Source organism: Colossoma macropomum, unplaced genomic scaffold (assembly GCF_904425465.1).
Source record: "Colossoma macropomum unplaced genomic scaffold, Colossoma_macropomum, whole genome shotgun sequence".
NCBI lineage: Eukaryota > Metazoa > Chordata > Actinopteri > Characiformes > Serrasalmidae > Colossoma > Colossoma macropomum.
Window position 1 is genome coordinate 7,990,052 of NW_023494789.1, and position 15,406 is coordinate 8,005,457.

Genomic DNA, 15,406 nt, shown 5'->3' on the forward strand with positions numbered 1-15,406 from the left:
GCTAAATTTTCTGATTTTTTGCATAATTCAATGCTTTGTTCTAGAGAACAGGGTCAGAATGGCTTACAGTTGTGGTAATAAGAACCAGGCATTGAAGAACTGTTCGACTTTAAAAGCTCCCTCACAGGAAGCTACTACATGAAATCTCTTTAAAATACTAACATGGTGGAGGTGCAAAGTACAGGGGTGTCTGGGACGCCCTAACTGACCGCCTGAATGTCTCAGAATTTGAGGGGCCCCTGAAAATAAACTCATGACGTTACGTTTTCTGTTGGGAAAAATGACACGCTGATATATGCAAAAAGACACAGGTAAAGGTCGTTATTTAGCTGCTTCATTCATCTATTTAGCTGTCTTTGGTTTTCGAAACTAATTAGAGATGCAGCACTGGTCTGCCTCAGGGTGGTGCTGAAGCAAGATGGCTCTTCCTAGCCTTGCAACTGTAACTGTGCCCAGGATTCCTCGTTACAATGTGCTGTAGAGTTACTGAGTTATTCTTAACGTGTAGCCCATTCTGAATCCTAAATGCGTTTTGTCACAAAAGCCGTTATTGCTCATTGTTAAGACATTGCAGGTTAACGTTTTACAGCAGAAACAGCCAAACGCCAACGCTGTTCTCGAACAGAACCCGATAAATCTGTCCAGCCAATCAGTGTGCAGTATTCGAGTCAGGTGACACAGCACTGCCCCGAGCGGTGTTTTAATCTCAAAAGGCTCCCTTCTCCCTACAAAGTGCAGCACGTAGGTCTTAAAATAATGACTACCGACTAAACAGATAAAAAAGTGCAATATTTAGGGGTCAAAGCCAAAATTTCGTAACTCACATAGTACACTAGCTATATAGGGAGAAGTGAGCCGTTTCAGCCTTAAGATTTTCCGTGATATGATTAATACTGCATAATAAAGGGCTGTATTTGTTGCGATTTTCCTACTAGCTTTATGTTAAAAATGTTAAATATTGCACTTAAAAGAAACTCTTATCCATTACATGATTAACTGTTTAATGAAACATGAAATGACCATTGGAGTTGAATAAAAAGTTAAAGTAAGACACTAGTAAGTTAGTAAGTTTTCTATATTTTGTTTAGTTATTTTTACCAAACAACCCAACTGCAGTTTGACTGATACAACCTGGATTGCACAATAAAAAAAAACATGATTAATAAAAATTCATTAAAATGGAGATTTCTGTTTTTGCAAATGAACTCTTAATTTGTAATTATGAAAACTTGCCCAGTTTCTTAAGAGACTGGTGGAAATTGTCATTCATTTCCTGAAGTAAAGATAAAGGAGGAGATGTGTAAGATCCCAATGACTGTGTGGAAGAGCGCATTACCAAACTAGAAAAGAGCGTTTCTAGAAGAAGAACTGCTAAACCAAACAGTTTACTTGCATTAGCGCCACTATAGTGAGCGAGTTAGCAGCAAGCCAACACTGAACCAGCCAACATGGGAACCCCAGTCTAGCAGGGGGTTTGTTTCATACCGTGTGGAGGGGTACATGCAGGGTGTGAATTCACCACTATTTCATCATTATCAACATTGCATATAAAACTCAGAAGACATGTCTAGGTCCACTGGTCACTGGTCAAGTTTCACTACAGTGAACTATTTCACATCAAACCACTCTGAATGACTTTGCTTACATCTCAGTGACTGATTTATACAGAAAATTAAAAAAAATCTACAGAATTTCCCTTTCAACTACTTTCTCTCATTCTCAAAATGAAATAATTTATATTAGTTTCACAATAGTTATTGTATAATTTACAGTATCTGAATAATAGTATAATAATATATTTAACTTTTTTTTAACATACATTATGACCACTCCAGCAGCACTGCTGTGTCTGATCCACTCGTACCAGCACAACACACACTAACACACCACCACCACGTCAGCGTTACTGCAGTGCTGAGAATGATCCACCACCCAAATAGTACCTGCTCTGTGAGGGTCCATTGGGGTCCTGACCACTGAAGAACAGGGTAAAAGGGGGCTAACAAAGTATCAGAGAAACAGATGGACTACAGTCTGTAACTGTAGAACCACAAAGTGCACCTATATAGTAAGTGGAGCAGATAAAATGGACAATGAGCATAGAAACAAGGAGGTGGTCATAATGTTATGCCTGATCGGTGTATATTTAACAGGCTATTTAAACAATAAGTTAAAACACTTATCTCTTACCACTTTCTTCCACGTCCACGTCCAGTTCAGTCTCCATGGCTGGCCTCATAGCACAGGAGTGTGTGTAGGGCCACACAGGAGTCTGGATAGTTCTCACTGACTTTCCTCTCATCCAAACCTGCAGACAACAACCAAATCTCCATTACAGTTCACTGAATGCAGCTTCACAGCACTGTCTCACTGAGAGGACTGGTTACAGATTACAAACCTAAACCTAAACGTATTAGCATCAGTTACAACACTCTGAGGATACAAATCCAGCTCCACTTATTAGCACCTCTGCTATTGAGTATACCAAATCAATTCCACTTCGTCTACATTAGCACAAAATAAACCATAATCTGAAATATGGCTATATATGGGCAAATATCAGGGTAAGGCATATATTTCAAAATATATGTACATATATGTTGTGTACATACCTGTACTTATCAAAAAATTGAAAAAATATGTATGTATGTACAGCAGCAATATATATATATACCTACATATATATAACCTACTTTGCTTTTAATGTAAGTGAATGGAAACAGACATTTTTCCAAGTCATTGTGGGCTGTTTCTTTTGTTCCATTCATCATGAAAAACAACAAAATGGACATACGAGGTTTTCTTCAGAGAGCAGTGATATATATATATATATATATATATATATATATATATATATATCCACGATGAAGGGGTCAATAGAAGTGCTCCAAAATCACTTGGAATAAAATGTATTTACATTAACTTATGTTACACTTAAAGAACATTTTCACCCTCTTCTGTAAATCTCCCATTTTGGAGATACTTGTTTTTCATATATGTAGATAGATAGATAGATAGATAGATATAGATGTAGTTTAATGGCAGTCATGATAAACCGACTACTTCAGTAGTTTACTGATTACTGATAGTGATTAAGCTAAACCACAGAGAAGAGAACTACTGAGCTCACACTCCAATAGTTAAGTAGCAAATCCTCACATCTCACCTCTTTCCCTCTTTCTCTGCGTCCTTTCCTCCACTTTGGTTCTCTCCAGATACAGTTCAGAGCATCGTGATCGGCGAAAGCGTTCTTGTTTTAGTCCAGTGTTGTGGAGCAGAGGGTGGATTAAGATTGTTTAGATGTGCCGGTGTGGATGCACTGGGGTTGATATTCTACTACACTGTGACAGAGAGTTCCCTCGGAACAGAGGACAGTAATCCCTCTCTATCCTTCTTAATCCTGTGCAAGCAGAGTGAGTGAGTGAGAGAGAAAGAGAGAGAGAGAGAGAGAGAGAGGGGAGACATTAAGAGAGGAAGAAAGCGGCACTAAGTGAATGTGACCGATAAACAAGAGAACGATTTCTTTTTCTGTTGATCAGTTAATGTCTTTAAATAGAAATTCCATTGATTTTCTACATATTGGCATAATTCAATGTTTGAGATAAACAAAGTCAAGTTAAGTCAGAGTAAGTAAATTCTCTAGAATGAAGCATTTCACCTCAAATCACTGTGGATGACTATTTACATTACTTTGTTTGATTGCGCTAACAATTTAATTATGCAGAAATTTTGAAAAATGGGTGGAATTCCCCTTTAATATTATATGCTACATTGTATTTGTGTTCTCATATATTGTAAGTGTCATTTGGCGATTGATAAAGATTGTACAAATTTGCTGTTGTCGTTGTTATTATTATTATTATTATTATTATTAATAATAGTATTATTATTATTATTATTATTATTATAGAATGATGGGGTGAAGGGATGAAGCGAGTGAGTTAGAGGAAGAGAGGAGAAGAGAGTGTTTTTTCTCCCTCCTATCAGATGGCATTAAAGCTTCTTAACTCTTTCTGCTATTAACACACGTAATGTAGCTGAGCTTTAACACAGATGTGACTCCCCCACACAAACCCACACACACACACACACACACACACACAATGCATCATCACAGACTCTTTTTCACACACACACTCAAAACTGCATATTCGCCCAAAGACACTCCACCTCGCTCTCACACACACACTCACCCACACACACAACACGGAGGGTATATAATCCCCTTGAGCGTAATTAAAGAGAACAGCAGTGAAGTGAATGAGGGTCACACAGTGATCTCAGCTTGCTTGGACTCTCTCCATGGTGCAGGTTTGCTGCAGTGGCCACTGTCCAACACTGTATCACCTTAGGAAAACCTGTGGAACCTGTAAGGCCCATCTGTCAAACACAAGGCCTGCGGCCCAGATCAGGCCCACAATCCTATCTGGCCCGCAAAAGTATTTTAATTTTCAATTAATATTAGCCTGTTTCACGGTACCCAGCATGCACTACAACGTAATGTGTGCTCTGACTCTCCTAACTCAGCAACAATCTATGGGACAGCAGTTTCACAGTTCTATACAATTCCACACCGGTCATTTCACCAAACACAATCGCTACATTTCAGCTACATTTCTCTTTTACTGAACAGCTATGGACTAACAAATTCTAGAGTTTGATCTGGATCACTGCATTCCTGGGAATTTATTCCCTTGGAAACTTTTTCAGGGTCAGTTGATCTTATTTCTGGTCGTTAGATAATAGAGATCTAGGCATTTATATTAAGTTGCACAAGAAAAGTTGTTAACAGTGGGATTATGGGGTGAAAGAGAAAGCAGTACATTTGGTTTTGACAGGATTTGTTTTCTTTCTAAGTGAAAAGATTTGAATGCAGATGTCACTGTGGTCACTGTTTCTCTAATTTATTCAGGTTTTCAGTTAATTTGTTGACAGTCTGTATCTGCATCAAGCATTTTTGGTTGGCAATGTAAGGAAAATAAGTTCCCTTTTTATTTTCAGTTTTTCCTCCATTTCTCAGTTCCTTTTTATCAGTTGCAGTGCAGACCGTCTGAGCCATACTGCCCACACAGGTCTGAGTCCAGATGTGGCCTGCTCAGCCACTGCGTCAGCGAATCTAAACAGACCTCAGGGAGGAGCTAAAAGGCTGAAATCACTACCTTGTAAGATGACAAATAGAAATGTTTGTCTCATGGCTGCCAAAAATATCACCTGGATGATTCACGAATCAGAGTGTCTCCCTGGAACCAGAAGGCATTCAGGACAGCACACATAACATCTAGTGTATTCAGACCGTCATATCAGTATGGTAGCATGGCGTGAGAATCAGAGCCTTGAAGCTGAAGCACACTTGGGTTCTGCAGCAATAAAAAAAGTTTTTCAAATTAGAATTCATAAATGATCCGAAAACGCACTTGGATAATCCTAGAAATACAACCTTTCAATACATTTGAATCCTGTCTACAAGCAGAAGTGGCAGTAATCTGATTACTACATTTTCTGCATCCATTATTGATTAAAGCTACAAAAAATAAACAAAATTAACAAATGATGATGAATGGATGAATGGAAACCAGAGTATAAATCATATTAACATTCAGTTTTGAATATTCACCACCCCTGCACATTTTGTTATGTGGAGAGAATTAAACAAAACCACTGCAGCATAATGTCAAAAAAGAACGGTCACTTTAAGTGCTTAACTTAAAAAACAGAAAAAAAAAATCAGTACTTAGTAACACCTTCTTTGACAGATATCACAGCTTGCTAATGGTTTTGTAGCCAACTAAGAGTCTTTCTATTCTTATTTCAGGAATTTCCATCCACTCATCCTTGCAGAATCCTTCTAGTTTTTGAGCTGTCTTTCACGTACAATGCATTTAAGATCTATCCACAGATTTTGTTGTGATGAAGTTTAAGTAGTTCATGGTTGATTTTGAGGTATGTTTTGGATCACTGTCCGGTTGTAGCCTTTCAGCTACAACTCAACTGTGTTAAATGTTCTTTGTGAATTTGCTGATATTCAGTGGAATCCATTCTTCCATTGATCAGTGCAATGTTTCCTGTACCACTGGCTGCCAAACAACCCAAAGTGTAATAGATCTATCCCTATGCTTAACAGTTGGCAAGGTGTTCTTTTCATCAAATGCTGCTTATGCCTCTGGTTTAGTATGGACTGTGGCCCAAGAGTTCCACAGTCCACAGCACTTGTTTTCAAAATGGCTCTGGCTTATCTAGATGTTGTTTTACATCTTCTAGACATTAACTTTTTTTTGCAGGTAATGTTTCATTTTAATGACTCCTCCACACAGATCACGTTTGTGCAAGCAAAGTTGCACATTAGAATAGGGCACCACCACTTCTGTGTTGGATAAACCTTTCAGCTGGTCCTTTGCAGTCATATGGGTGTTTTGCTTTGCCTGACTGACCAACATTCAAACATTTCTACATAATCAGCACAAGATTTGGGTCAGGAATTTCTCACGCTGCGGAATTCTCATCAGGTGACTGCTCCTAATTACAATTCTTGACATGTTTAACCAGTTCTAATGACTCAATTAAGACCTAATCAATTAATTAGGTCTTGAGACTTTACCTGGAAGGGTGTCCAGACTTTTGCATACAACTGTAGATTTATAGTGTAGCTTTGGCATAGAGCAGGTTTGCACAACTCTGGTTCTGGAGGGCCAGTGTCCAGCACAGTTTGGTGATTTACGTACTCAAACAAAACTAATTACACTTATATGTTAATTGCCAGGTTTAGTGGGTGTGTTTGAATAGGAAAACCTCCAAACTGTGCTGGACAGCAGCCCTCCAGGATCAGAGTTGTGCCCCCCTGGCTACTGGTGACCCTCTCTCAAATAAGACACAGTAAAAACCCACTTCCACCTACACAGAATAGCACAATAAACTCATACCTCAAACTAATGAACAACAACATTAACAACAACATGTGACTTTTCACAGCACTGTAACATTATTGCTCTTATTGGATGGCTACAGTTCTAGATAATCAATCTCGTAATCCAACATTTCATTTCTCTTGTATTGGGATGATGCATTTGGCTGTTATGGTAATGTGGTGGTATAGGCTTTGGAGCACGCAATGCAGATATAATATAGAACTGTTTCAGTTGAATGAAAGGTTGTTTTAATATGATTGACAGATTTGCTTTTTTTCCGTGCTAAAGAGGGCAGTAATACCCCCTCACCAGGATGTTAAAACTCCAGTGTCATTAGTTGATTTGATAAATCCCTTTTTCATTTATTGCCATTGGTCAGCCCGCCCTCCCTGTTCTATCCCTTCTCATCCCTCTCTCACTCCACAACCATCTAAAAACTTTCTACAGAAGAAAAAATAAGCTAAAACAGATGCTAATGCTAGCTAAGCCTTAGCAGCATTTCTATGAGGGATGGTTCTTTTCAGTGTGTATAAAAGCCACATGTGTAGACACGGACGGCTGACAAATGAAAGGAAAAATATGAATAAATGAGTGGAGAAACATTACAAGTATAAATGACAGGTGATACAATCAACCAATTAACAGCAATGTTCTGTGGCATGTGTAAAATGCTGAGCAGGCCCAGCTGACCTTGATTTTGAATCAAGATGGTCAAAGAAAAAGAGGGTTCATTATTAGGCCACAGATGTCAGGAGCTTCACTCACAAAGACTGCTCAACTAGCTAGCGTTTTATTAGAGACAAGGAACAAAGCTGCATCTGCATTTAGTTCTATTGAAGACATCAGTGGCTGTGTTTACTCTGATTGAGTACATTCCAATTATAGATTCATGTGAGTCCAGTCAGAGTGAGATGAGCAGCAGTGAGCAGTGCTTGTGTCTTTAATTACTTTAAAATGATGTCAGACTCAGGAAAACATACTACACTTGTGGGCGAGAGGAAGACGTTGTGTTATGAGACACATAAGCTGGACGTCCGTCCCACCGCCGTCTTTTTAAGATCAGAGCATAAACTTCGTCTCCTCTGCAGACCAGTTTCTGCTCCGCCATGTTGAACGATATAAACTTCCACTATGACGTGACGCACCTGTGCAGAACGTACTTAAGCTTTCCAATTGGGAATGTAATCAGATAGAGGCGTTTACATGATTATTATTCTTCTATTTAACAGATTATTTACAGGAGTACCCACCTCGTTCAATCAGATAGAAACTATATTCCGAATGGCCTCAATCGGACTAGACTATTCTGAATGAGGTGTTGAGCTACTAGTCGGATTATTAACGGATTATTAGGCTGCATGTAAACGTGGCTACGAATAGGATAGAAAATTGCAGTGGAAAGTACATATTCAGTGACCATGACACTCGTGCATTAGTATGATATGTAAGGAGCTTACATTAAGCTTGAGTAGGTGTCGCAGATTGTGTTTGGAATAAGATCTGCAGGAAGGTAGCCCTCCAGGACCAGGGTTGGAGACCACTGGTGTATACCAAGAGAACAGTACAGGCTTGAATGCTTGACTCTTATAAAGAGGGGGTCCACTGGCTCTGTTATGCTATGGGGGACATTTTGCTATCCACATGTCCCTTTAGAAGGAAGGGTCTCTGCAAATCAATACAAAGTTTTCTGACTGACCTTTATCCTATGATAAAATATTTCTATTCTGATGGGAGTGGTCTCTTCCAGGATGATGATGCCCCCATCCACAGGGCATGAGTGGTCACTAAATGGTTTGATGAATATGAAAATTATATAAGTTACATACGGCCTTTAATCTAACCTCAACTGAACACCTAAAGTTGAGGCACTGGTTATGGTCATAAAGAAGAACACTGGACAAAAATACAGACTTAGGAATTTCCATGTCATTTTATTGCCCTCTGCAGTTACTCAGACAATTTTGACAGAAGGTACCAGCTGGACAGACGTTCATTCTTCAAAAGACGACATTCAAACAGTCAAGTATAGAAGCAATAGTTCAAAACTGACCTGGAAGAATGAACCTTTGTTGAAGAAAAAAAGTAAATTCTGTAACATCACATGGAATTGCAGTAAACAGTCGCAAGATGTCCATCGAGCCACAATTAACACTTGTTTCTCCCACTCATACAAACACACACTCAACCAAAGACCACAGTCAAAGCCCTGAAATCTCACTGCTAAGTTCTCTGCACGTTTCCACCCAGGATGAACTGATATCTGTGCTCCATTAAATGTCTCGCAGCAAATGTTTTGAGAATAGATACGTTTTATAGAGCACTGACAAAAATCAGATTTAACCTTAAACTAAAAAACGATGTTTTGTATGCGCATGACATCTCGCTGCAGCCCTGCAGGCCAAGCCACAGCATAAGCAAACCTTCAGCTTGGGCGGGAGATTAGCCAGTTGCCTAGAAGACCATGTAAGCTAGCTAGCTTATTGGCTTAACTGCTGGTGAGGTAGCTCATATTACCATTGTGTAAAAGTTTGTTTGCTGTAGTTAAAAAAATTACATAAATTACTAACTACAAGTGTGTAAGATAGCTAAAGAGCTAGCTAACCTGGTTGGGAGTGTAGCTAACCATGTATTTAACACTAACCTAACCCTTTTATTTTGATAAAAGGACTTACAGGAGCTGTTTGCAGTAGTTGGGAAAGTAACTAACCTTAACTATTTTACCTAATGTTAATGTGAGAAATCTCATCCAACACTTCAGCTAAATGGCTAACCAGTCAGCACTCAGTAGCAGTAAAGCTAGTGTCCTACTGCCTTTTGGCTGCAGAAAAAACAGAAAGATATGGTTTTCTTTGATTTTTTAAAAGAAATACATCTTTCTAGCTGCTTCCCAAAATGAAAGAAAGTTCCCAGATAAATGGCTAGAAATGTTTAATTTCTTGGTTTTTGCCATTTAGCTCTGTTAACCCCCATTCATTGAGAACTCTAGCAATTTGTAGTCATGTTTTGGTATAATAGGAGAAATAAGAAGTGGCCAGACTTTTCCACATGAGGCATGTCAAATCTCACAACAGTTTCTAAAAAAAAAGAACACACTGGTGGGTGGACCCTGGATTATTAGCATTCTACAAGCATTCATTTTACTGTCTATTCCATCAGGTTCTGTGGTCATTCAAGCACAGTGCCTGTCAGATGGATTATTACTCAGATTATCCACATTGCTCAGATTATCATTGCAGTCGGACCCCGTCATCAAATAAATAAAATCTTCAACTATTAAAAACAACAATGATGATATCAGAACACTGGATTTGAAATACTGTGAAAGGTATTGCTGAATGCAGTGACTGAACAAACACCAGTGATCAGAGTTACATTTGTCACATGAGCGTACTTTGATCAACCCCCAAGACAAAAGCTGAAGATAAATAATTGTGATTTTACACACTGTTATCATCTTATCACTGCTGTTAGAGCAAAACACCACATTTGTAGCTTTGCTGTTGTAACAATGAGCTTTCATGGTTAAAAAAAAACAAGAACATACTTTAAAATGTTTGACATGAGAACTGCTTTACATTAAAGGGGAATTGGACTGATTTTTCAAAATGCATAAATAATTACATGGTTACGATGTAAACAAAGTCATTCAGAGTGGCGTGATGTGAAAAACTCGTTCTAAAGAAATATACAGAGTCAGATTTGTTCAAAATGGTGATGATAGGAACCAGATGTCCTAAGTGGTTATTAATACGCTTCCTGATACCTGAGACATTATTTTTCAATAGATAAAGTTTTGGCCTAAAATGTGGGGCTTTATAAGGCAAAACAGAACCCAAAGAAAACATATTTCTCTGGTTTTACCACTATTTTACCATTATGAACATGTATCAAATTAGCTATATTTACATTGTACATATCACATCCCCTGGTTCCCGTTACCACCACTGAAATCAGAGTTGAGTTTTTATATAGTGCACTACTTCACATCAAGTCACTCTGAGTAACTTTGTTTACATCTCTACGATGTAAACGAATCAGTGGGATTCCTCATAAACTGTAGTCTTGTGAAGTTAGCGTCATTCAGCATATCAAGGGAAGATCCAATGATCTGTTGCCATTAATACATACTGATAAAAATGCATGTGTTCATGGTTTTCCTAAAACAAACATGACTGAGTGTTCAATGAGTCCAGTTACCAAACTCATAACAGCACATACTGTTACATAACTCTGAAGTTCTTTCAAGTAAGATATCTCCAATAAGCAAAATACTTACATTACTTCATATTCCCAGAAAACTGAGATCACATCACATTAAGAAAAGTACACAAACCCATGACATCTGCAGCGATAAAAATCCTGGCATACAAGGTTTCCATGGAAACAAGCAGGAAAAAACTCCATGCATCTGATTGGCTATTAGCAGCAGGGATTCTGACTCCCCACCAATCATATTCTTGACTCAGAGGAACGGGTCACTTGTTTATTGGGCAACATCTCAACCGCCCTTCATAGATTTTTGAAGCATCCGCGTTCAGCGATGTGCAACCAAAATGGGCTTTTTGTAAGTAAGACAGGGTCACTTATGTCCTTCTGGGCAGTGGGATGCATACAGACACATGTAGAAGTGCAGTCTTTTAGTTGAATGCTGTATTGCAAGGCTGAAAAATTGGCATCCTGCTAAAAATGGGTGTCCTTTAAAATCACGTCTTATATTCAATTCACCGTTGAATTAGACAGTCAAATTTATCGCCCTGTTCCAGAATATTTCTCAAGAAAATTCCTTCATTCTGTGGCTTCTTCAACAGGCTCAGACACTGTGGAGCTTTTACATTCACGAAAGTACATAGAAAAAAACAACAGCAGGATCACAGACTATATCAAAAAGGGAATGCAACCGATTTTGGCGAGCAGGAGAGAAAGCAAGGCTGAGTATGAGGACAGATGGAAAAAAGGGGTTTTGTTTTACAATTGCTTTAGCATAGTTGCATTCCTCAACCACATAAAACAGGTTCCACTCGATCCACGCTGCAAGAGCAAGGACAATCAGGAAAGGTTTTTCCTTCATCCAGATGCATCATCAGGTTCAGATGTTCAGTTACAGGCTCGTTACAAGTCTTGTTACAAGTCCTACTTATTAGCTTGAGCATATTCGTTGGCTGGTAGGTCTTTCGGTCATTCAGCTCAGTCATCTTCCAGAAAGATGTTTCTTATGTGATCTTCTCATGCTGAATCTGATAATAGCAAGCCTGAGAGAGGAAAGAGTTTGGATGTAAAGTCAAGAGGAGGAGAATCAAAGTCTGTGTGGGCATCTTTTTATGGATTGTTTAGTTTGATAGGAATATGTGTGTATACAGTGGGGTCTAAAAGTCTGAGACCACTGATGAAAATGTGTTTATTTTCTTTCTGTTCTGGTTTCTTTCAATTTCCAGGTTTAACTGTAAAAATCCCAGATTTTCAATGTGATCTTAGACTTTTAGACACCCCCACTGTATGTGTACGTTCATACAAGCGCATGTGTGTGCATACAGTACCTTTAGTGTGGTAAACATTATACCATGCTCTCCATGTTGCACACATGGGTCCATAAAGTCTTCTATCAGACTGACCTCTGAGCCCAAGTTCCTTATGCTGATGAGACACAAAAAAAGCATCAGTGACACTTACCTGGACACTGGACCTAAAACTGCTTAGTCACAATCTCAGGTGAAATACTACACTAGGGCTGATTGTTTGGGGAAAATATCTAATTGCAATTTTTCTGACTAGTATGGTGATTTAAGTCCTAGGTGCCCATTCTAATCCTTTCAGTAAAATGAGAACAAGCAGAGCACATGACCTGAGGAATGAGCAGAGCAGAAATCTGGATTAGTACTTCAGGAAAGTCTATTTAGATTAAAGATCACCGTCATACCAGGTGATATCAAAGGTGGGGTCTCCAATACAGCAATAAAATGTATGGATATTTACTTCCCCTTTCAAAGCAATTTGAAAGTTGCATCCAGGAAGAACCTCTTTGACTTTTCGTCAATTATCACTTGCTTGTCTCAAAATGAAACACATCAAGCTAGAGGCTAAGATAATGTTAATATTCAAGATGATAAAATGCCACTTTTTCTTTTCTAAAACCAATACTCATATCGAAACCTTAAGTATCAGCCAAATACCAACAGATTGACTCAGAATTTTCTGCTGATTTCGAAACCTTCTATTGCACTGGTGCTATTAATGAATATAGTTTGCTAGTTTGTAAAATCATTTATAAAGTGCAGTACTAAAGATAATTTCTTAGAACAGAAGTCTAAAGGCCGTGACACTATAATGGACTATTTTTTTGCATCAAAGCTATACACATCAGAAGCAATTTCCTTTTTTTTTTTTTTATCTCTGATTGTTATTTGCACCGCAACAACAATGTTGCAGTTTCTAGAACACAGCTGATCCATCCGCTTTGTTGTTGCCATACCAACATCCAAGATGACCGTGATAATGTTGCTGTGAAAGTTAGCAAAAATCAAACAGAGGGCAAATAATGTCACGTTTGCCATTTAAAAAAATTTTTTTTATTGTGCGAGATATGGTCATTTTTACACGTCCTCTAATTAATTTACTGCCTTCCAAAAAAAATTGCATAAATAAAACATGCTTGGTGTGTAAAGGCTTTAAGTTCAATATTCCAGAACACTGATTTCAACAGTGTTTTTTAGAATGTCTTTACACGGTGAAATTTTCATGCAACAAATGGCATGTTGTGAGCTGCCTGCAACCTAATTTCCTTGCAACTTCACAGTTACAGGAAGCGATTCAAAAAAACAACCAAAGCTGCACACAACACATTGTCACTCCTTCTCAACAACACAATAAAAAAATCTTCTGTTTTATTTTCTTGTCCACTGATCTAGTGAAATCAGTTGTTTTAAAGGATGTCAGTCAGTGTAATTAGAAAATGCGTTTTGAATGGATGTTTCATGGAACCTGTTTCACAAAGTGGAGCCACCTGTAGCTGTTGTGGCTGAGTTTCAAATAAGTTGCATGACACTTTACATTATGCAACTCAAGTGCAATTTAGTTGCATGAAATTTTCATGGTGTAAAGACAGCCTTAGAATATGCTGAGTGGTGTGTTACATACCGAGCACGCAGCACCACATAGAGGAAAACAGGAAACAGATCATCCATGGACCAAAGGAAGTCCTGTTTCAGCAAGGAGAGCACTTCTTGGGTTATCTCCTCAAAGGTCAGCTGGATGACCTGCAGCTTGTCTGAGGGAGTGAATGTCGTGCTAGAGTAACCAAAATAAAAAAAATCTTATTAAACTGCAGCTCATTTTAATATTATTTCCAACCTGATTTGCTGTAATGTCCTCTGTAGCTCATTAAAACGCAATATTTCTAACCTGATTTGCTGTAGTGTCTCCACAGCTGAAGCAAAACAGGCATCTTTAGTGCTAGAGTGAATCTAGGCAGACACACATACCAAAAAAAAAAAGGTTAAAACACTGAACTCGGAGAAACAGCATAATATTGAAGGGCCCATATAGTACATTTTTCTTGCATTAAATTTTTTTCATGATGTTATGATGTTTCTAAGGCTTTATGTACCAAAAACAGTCATAATTATTTTTTACATGACTATTTTGCAAACTTTCTTTATACCTTAGAATTAAGCAGACTGTTTTTGTTATGATGCCTTTCCGACAGATATATGTAAATGATATCTGTTCTGACTGGCTGTCTTATATTCTACATACTTCATCACTTCTATTCTATTCCAAAAAAAGCAGGAAAAGATTGCCTTTACATGATATGAACCGTTTAAATCAAGCATTACATTTCTTTCATGATTATAAATGACTGCTAAATCTGATGATTTCTCTACAGCTCAAGAACTATTTGGACAGGATTAGTTTTACATGAGGAGGTGGGAAGTAATTTTTACCAACGTTTCTCGTTGATTTCAGTCCCGTTCAAATGTGCTATGTCAGTAATTTTTACTATGTGTGTGCTCCTATGTCAGTAATTCTAGGCAAATTGACATGTTGGTAAAAACGCTATCATATTCTGTGAAAAGAAGATTATTAAGTATTAAGGTACTTGAAGAAAGGTTTATTTGTGTTCTCTGTGGCTTCAAGCTGATATGTACTCTTCTACCTCAAGTGTACATTGCAGAACATTAAAGCATGTAAAAATTATAGAAAAAACATGATTTTATGCAGTGATGCTGACTGTTGGCTATGAGTTCACAAGCTAATCACAATGGCAGTGCTGATGCACTTCAGACAGCAGGACAAATGGACAAATTGAAGATGTCTCATCCCGGGCAAAATGGTCATATCACGGACGTCCTGTGGTAAATAGGCAAGACCCCACCTCCTCATGGAAAACTAATCCTGGCCTGATAGTGCTGAAGATGATAAAAATACAGTAGAGACAGGATTTTTACCTGTTGCTTTTCTCCATGTACTGTCATGGTCACAGGCCAAAATTTCCTACAAAAACAAAGAGG

The 15,406-nt window shown here is 38.2% G+C and overlaps 2 protein-coding genes across 2 annotated transcripts in view; both read right to left on the minus strand.

Annotated features, from left to right (window-relative positions):
- mpp4b (membrane protein, palmitoylated 4b (MAGUK p55 subfamily member 4)) overlaps positions 1–2,239 on the minus strand; it is a 25,993-nt gene extending 23,754 nt beyond the window's left edge. The window contains exon 1 of the mRNA XM_036569500.1: positions 2,191–2,239. Coding sequence (XP_036425393.1) covers positions 2,191–2,239 — 49 coding nt within the window. The remainder of the gene's footprint in view (positions 1–2,190) is intronic.
- Positions 2,240–11,607: 9,368 nt separating this feature from the next.
- Positions 11,608–15,406, minus strand: part of als2b (alsin Rho guanine nucleotide exchange factor ALS2 b) — a 44,485-nt gene continuing 40,686 nt past the window's right edge. The window contains exons 32-36 of the mRNA XM_036569975.1: positions 15,344–15,389; positions 14,298–14,359; positions 14,034–14,183; positions 12,437–12,533; positions 11,608–12,151 (exon numbers count right to left, since the gene is read on the minus strand). Of these exons, the coding sequence (XP_036425868.1) occupies positions 12,113–12,151; positions 12,437–12,533; positions 14,034–14,183; positions 14,298–14,359; positions 15,344–15,389 (394 nt within the window). The 3' untranslated portion in view covers positions 11,608–12,112. The remainder of the gene's footprint in view (positions 12,152–12,436; positions 12,534–14,033; positions 14,184–14,297; positions 14,360–15,343; positions 15,390–15,406) is intronic.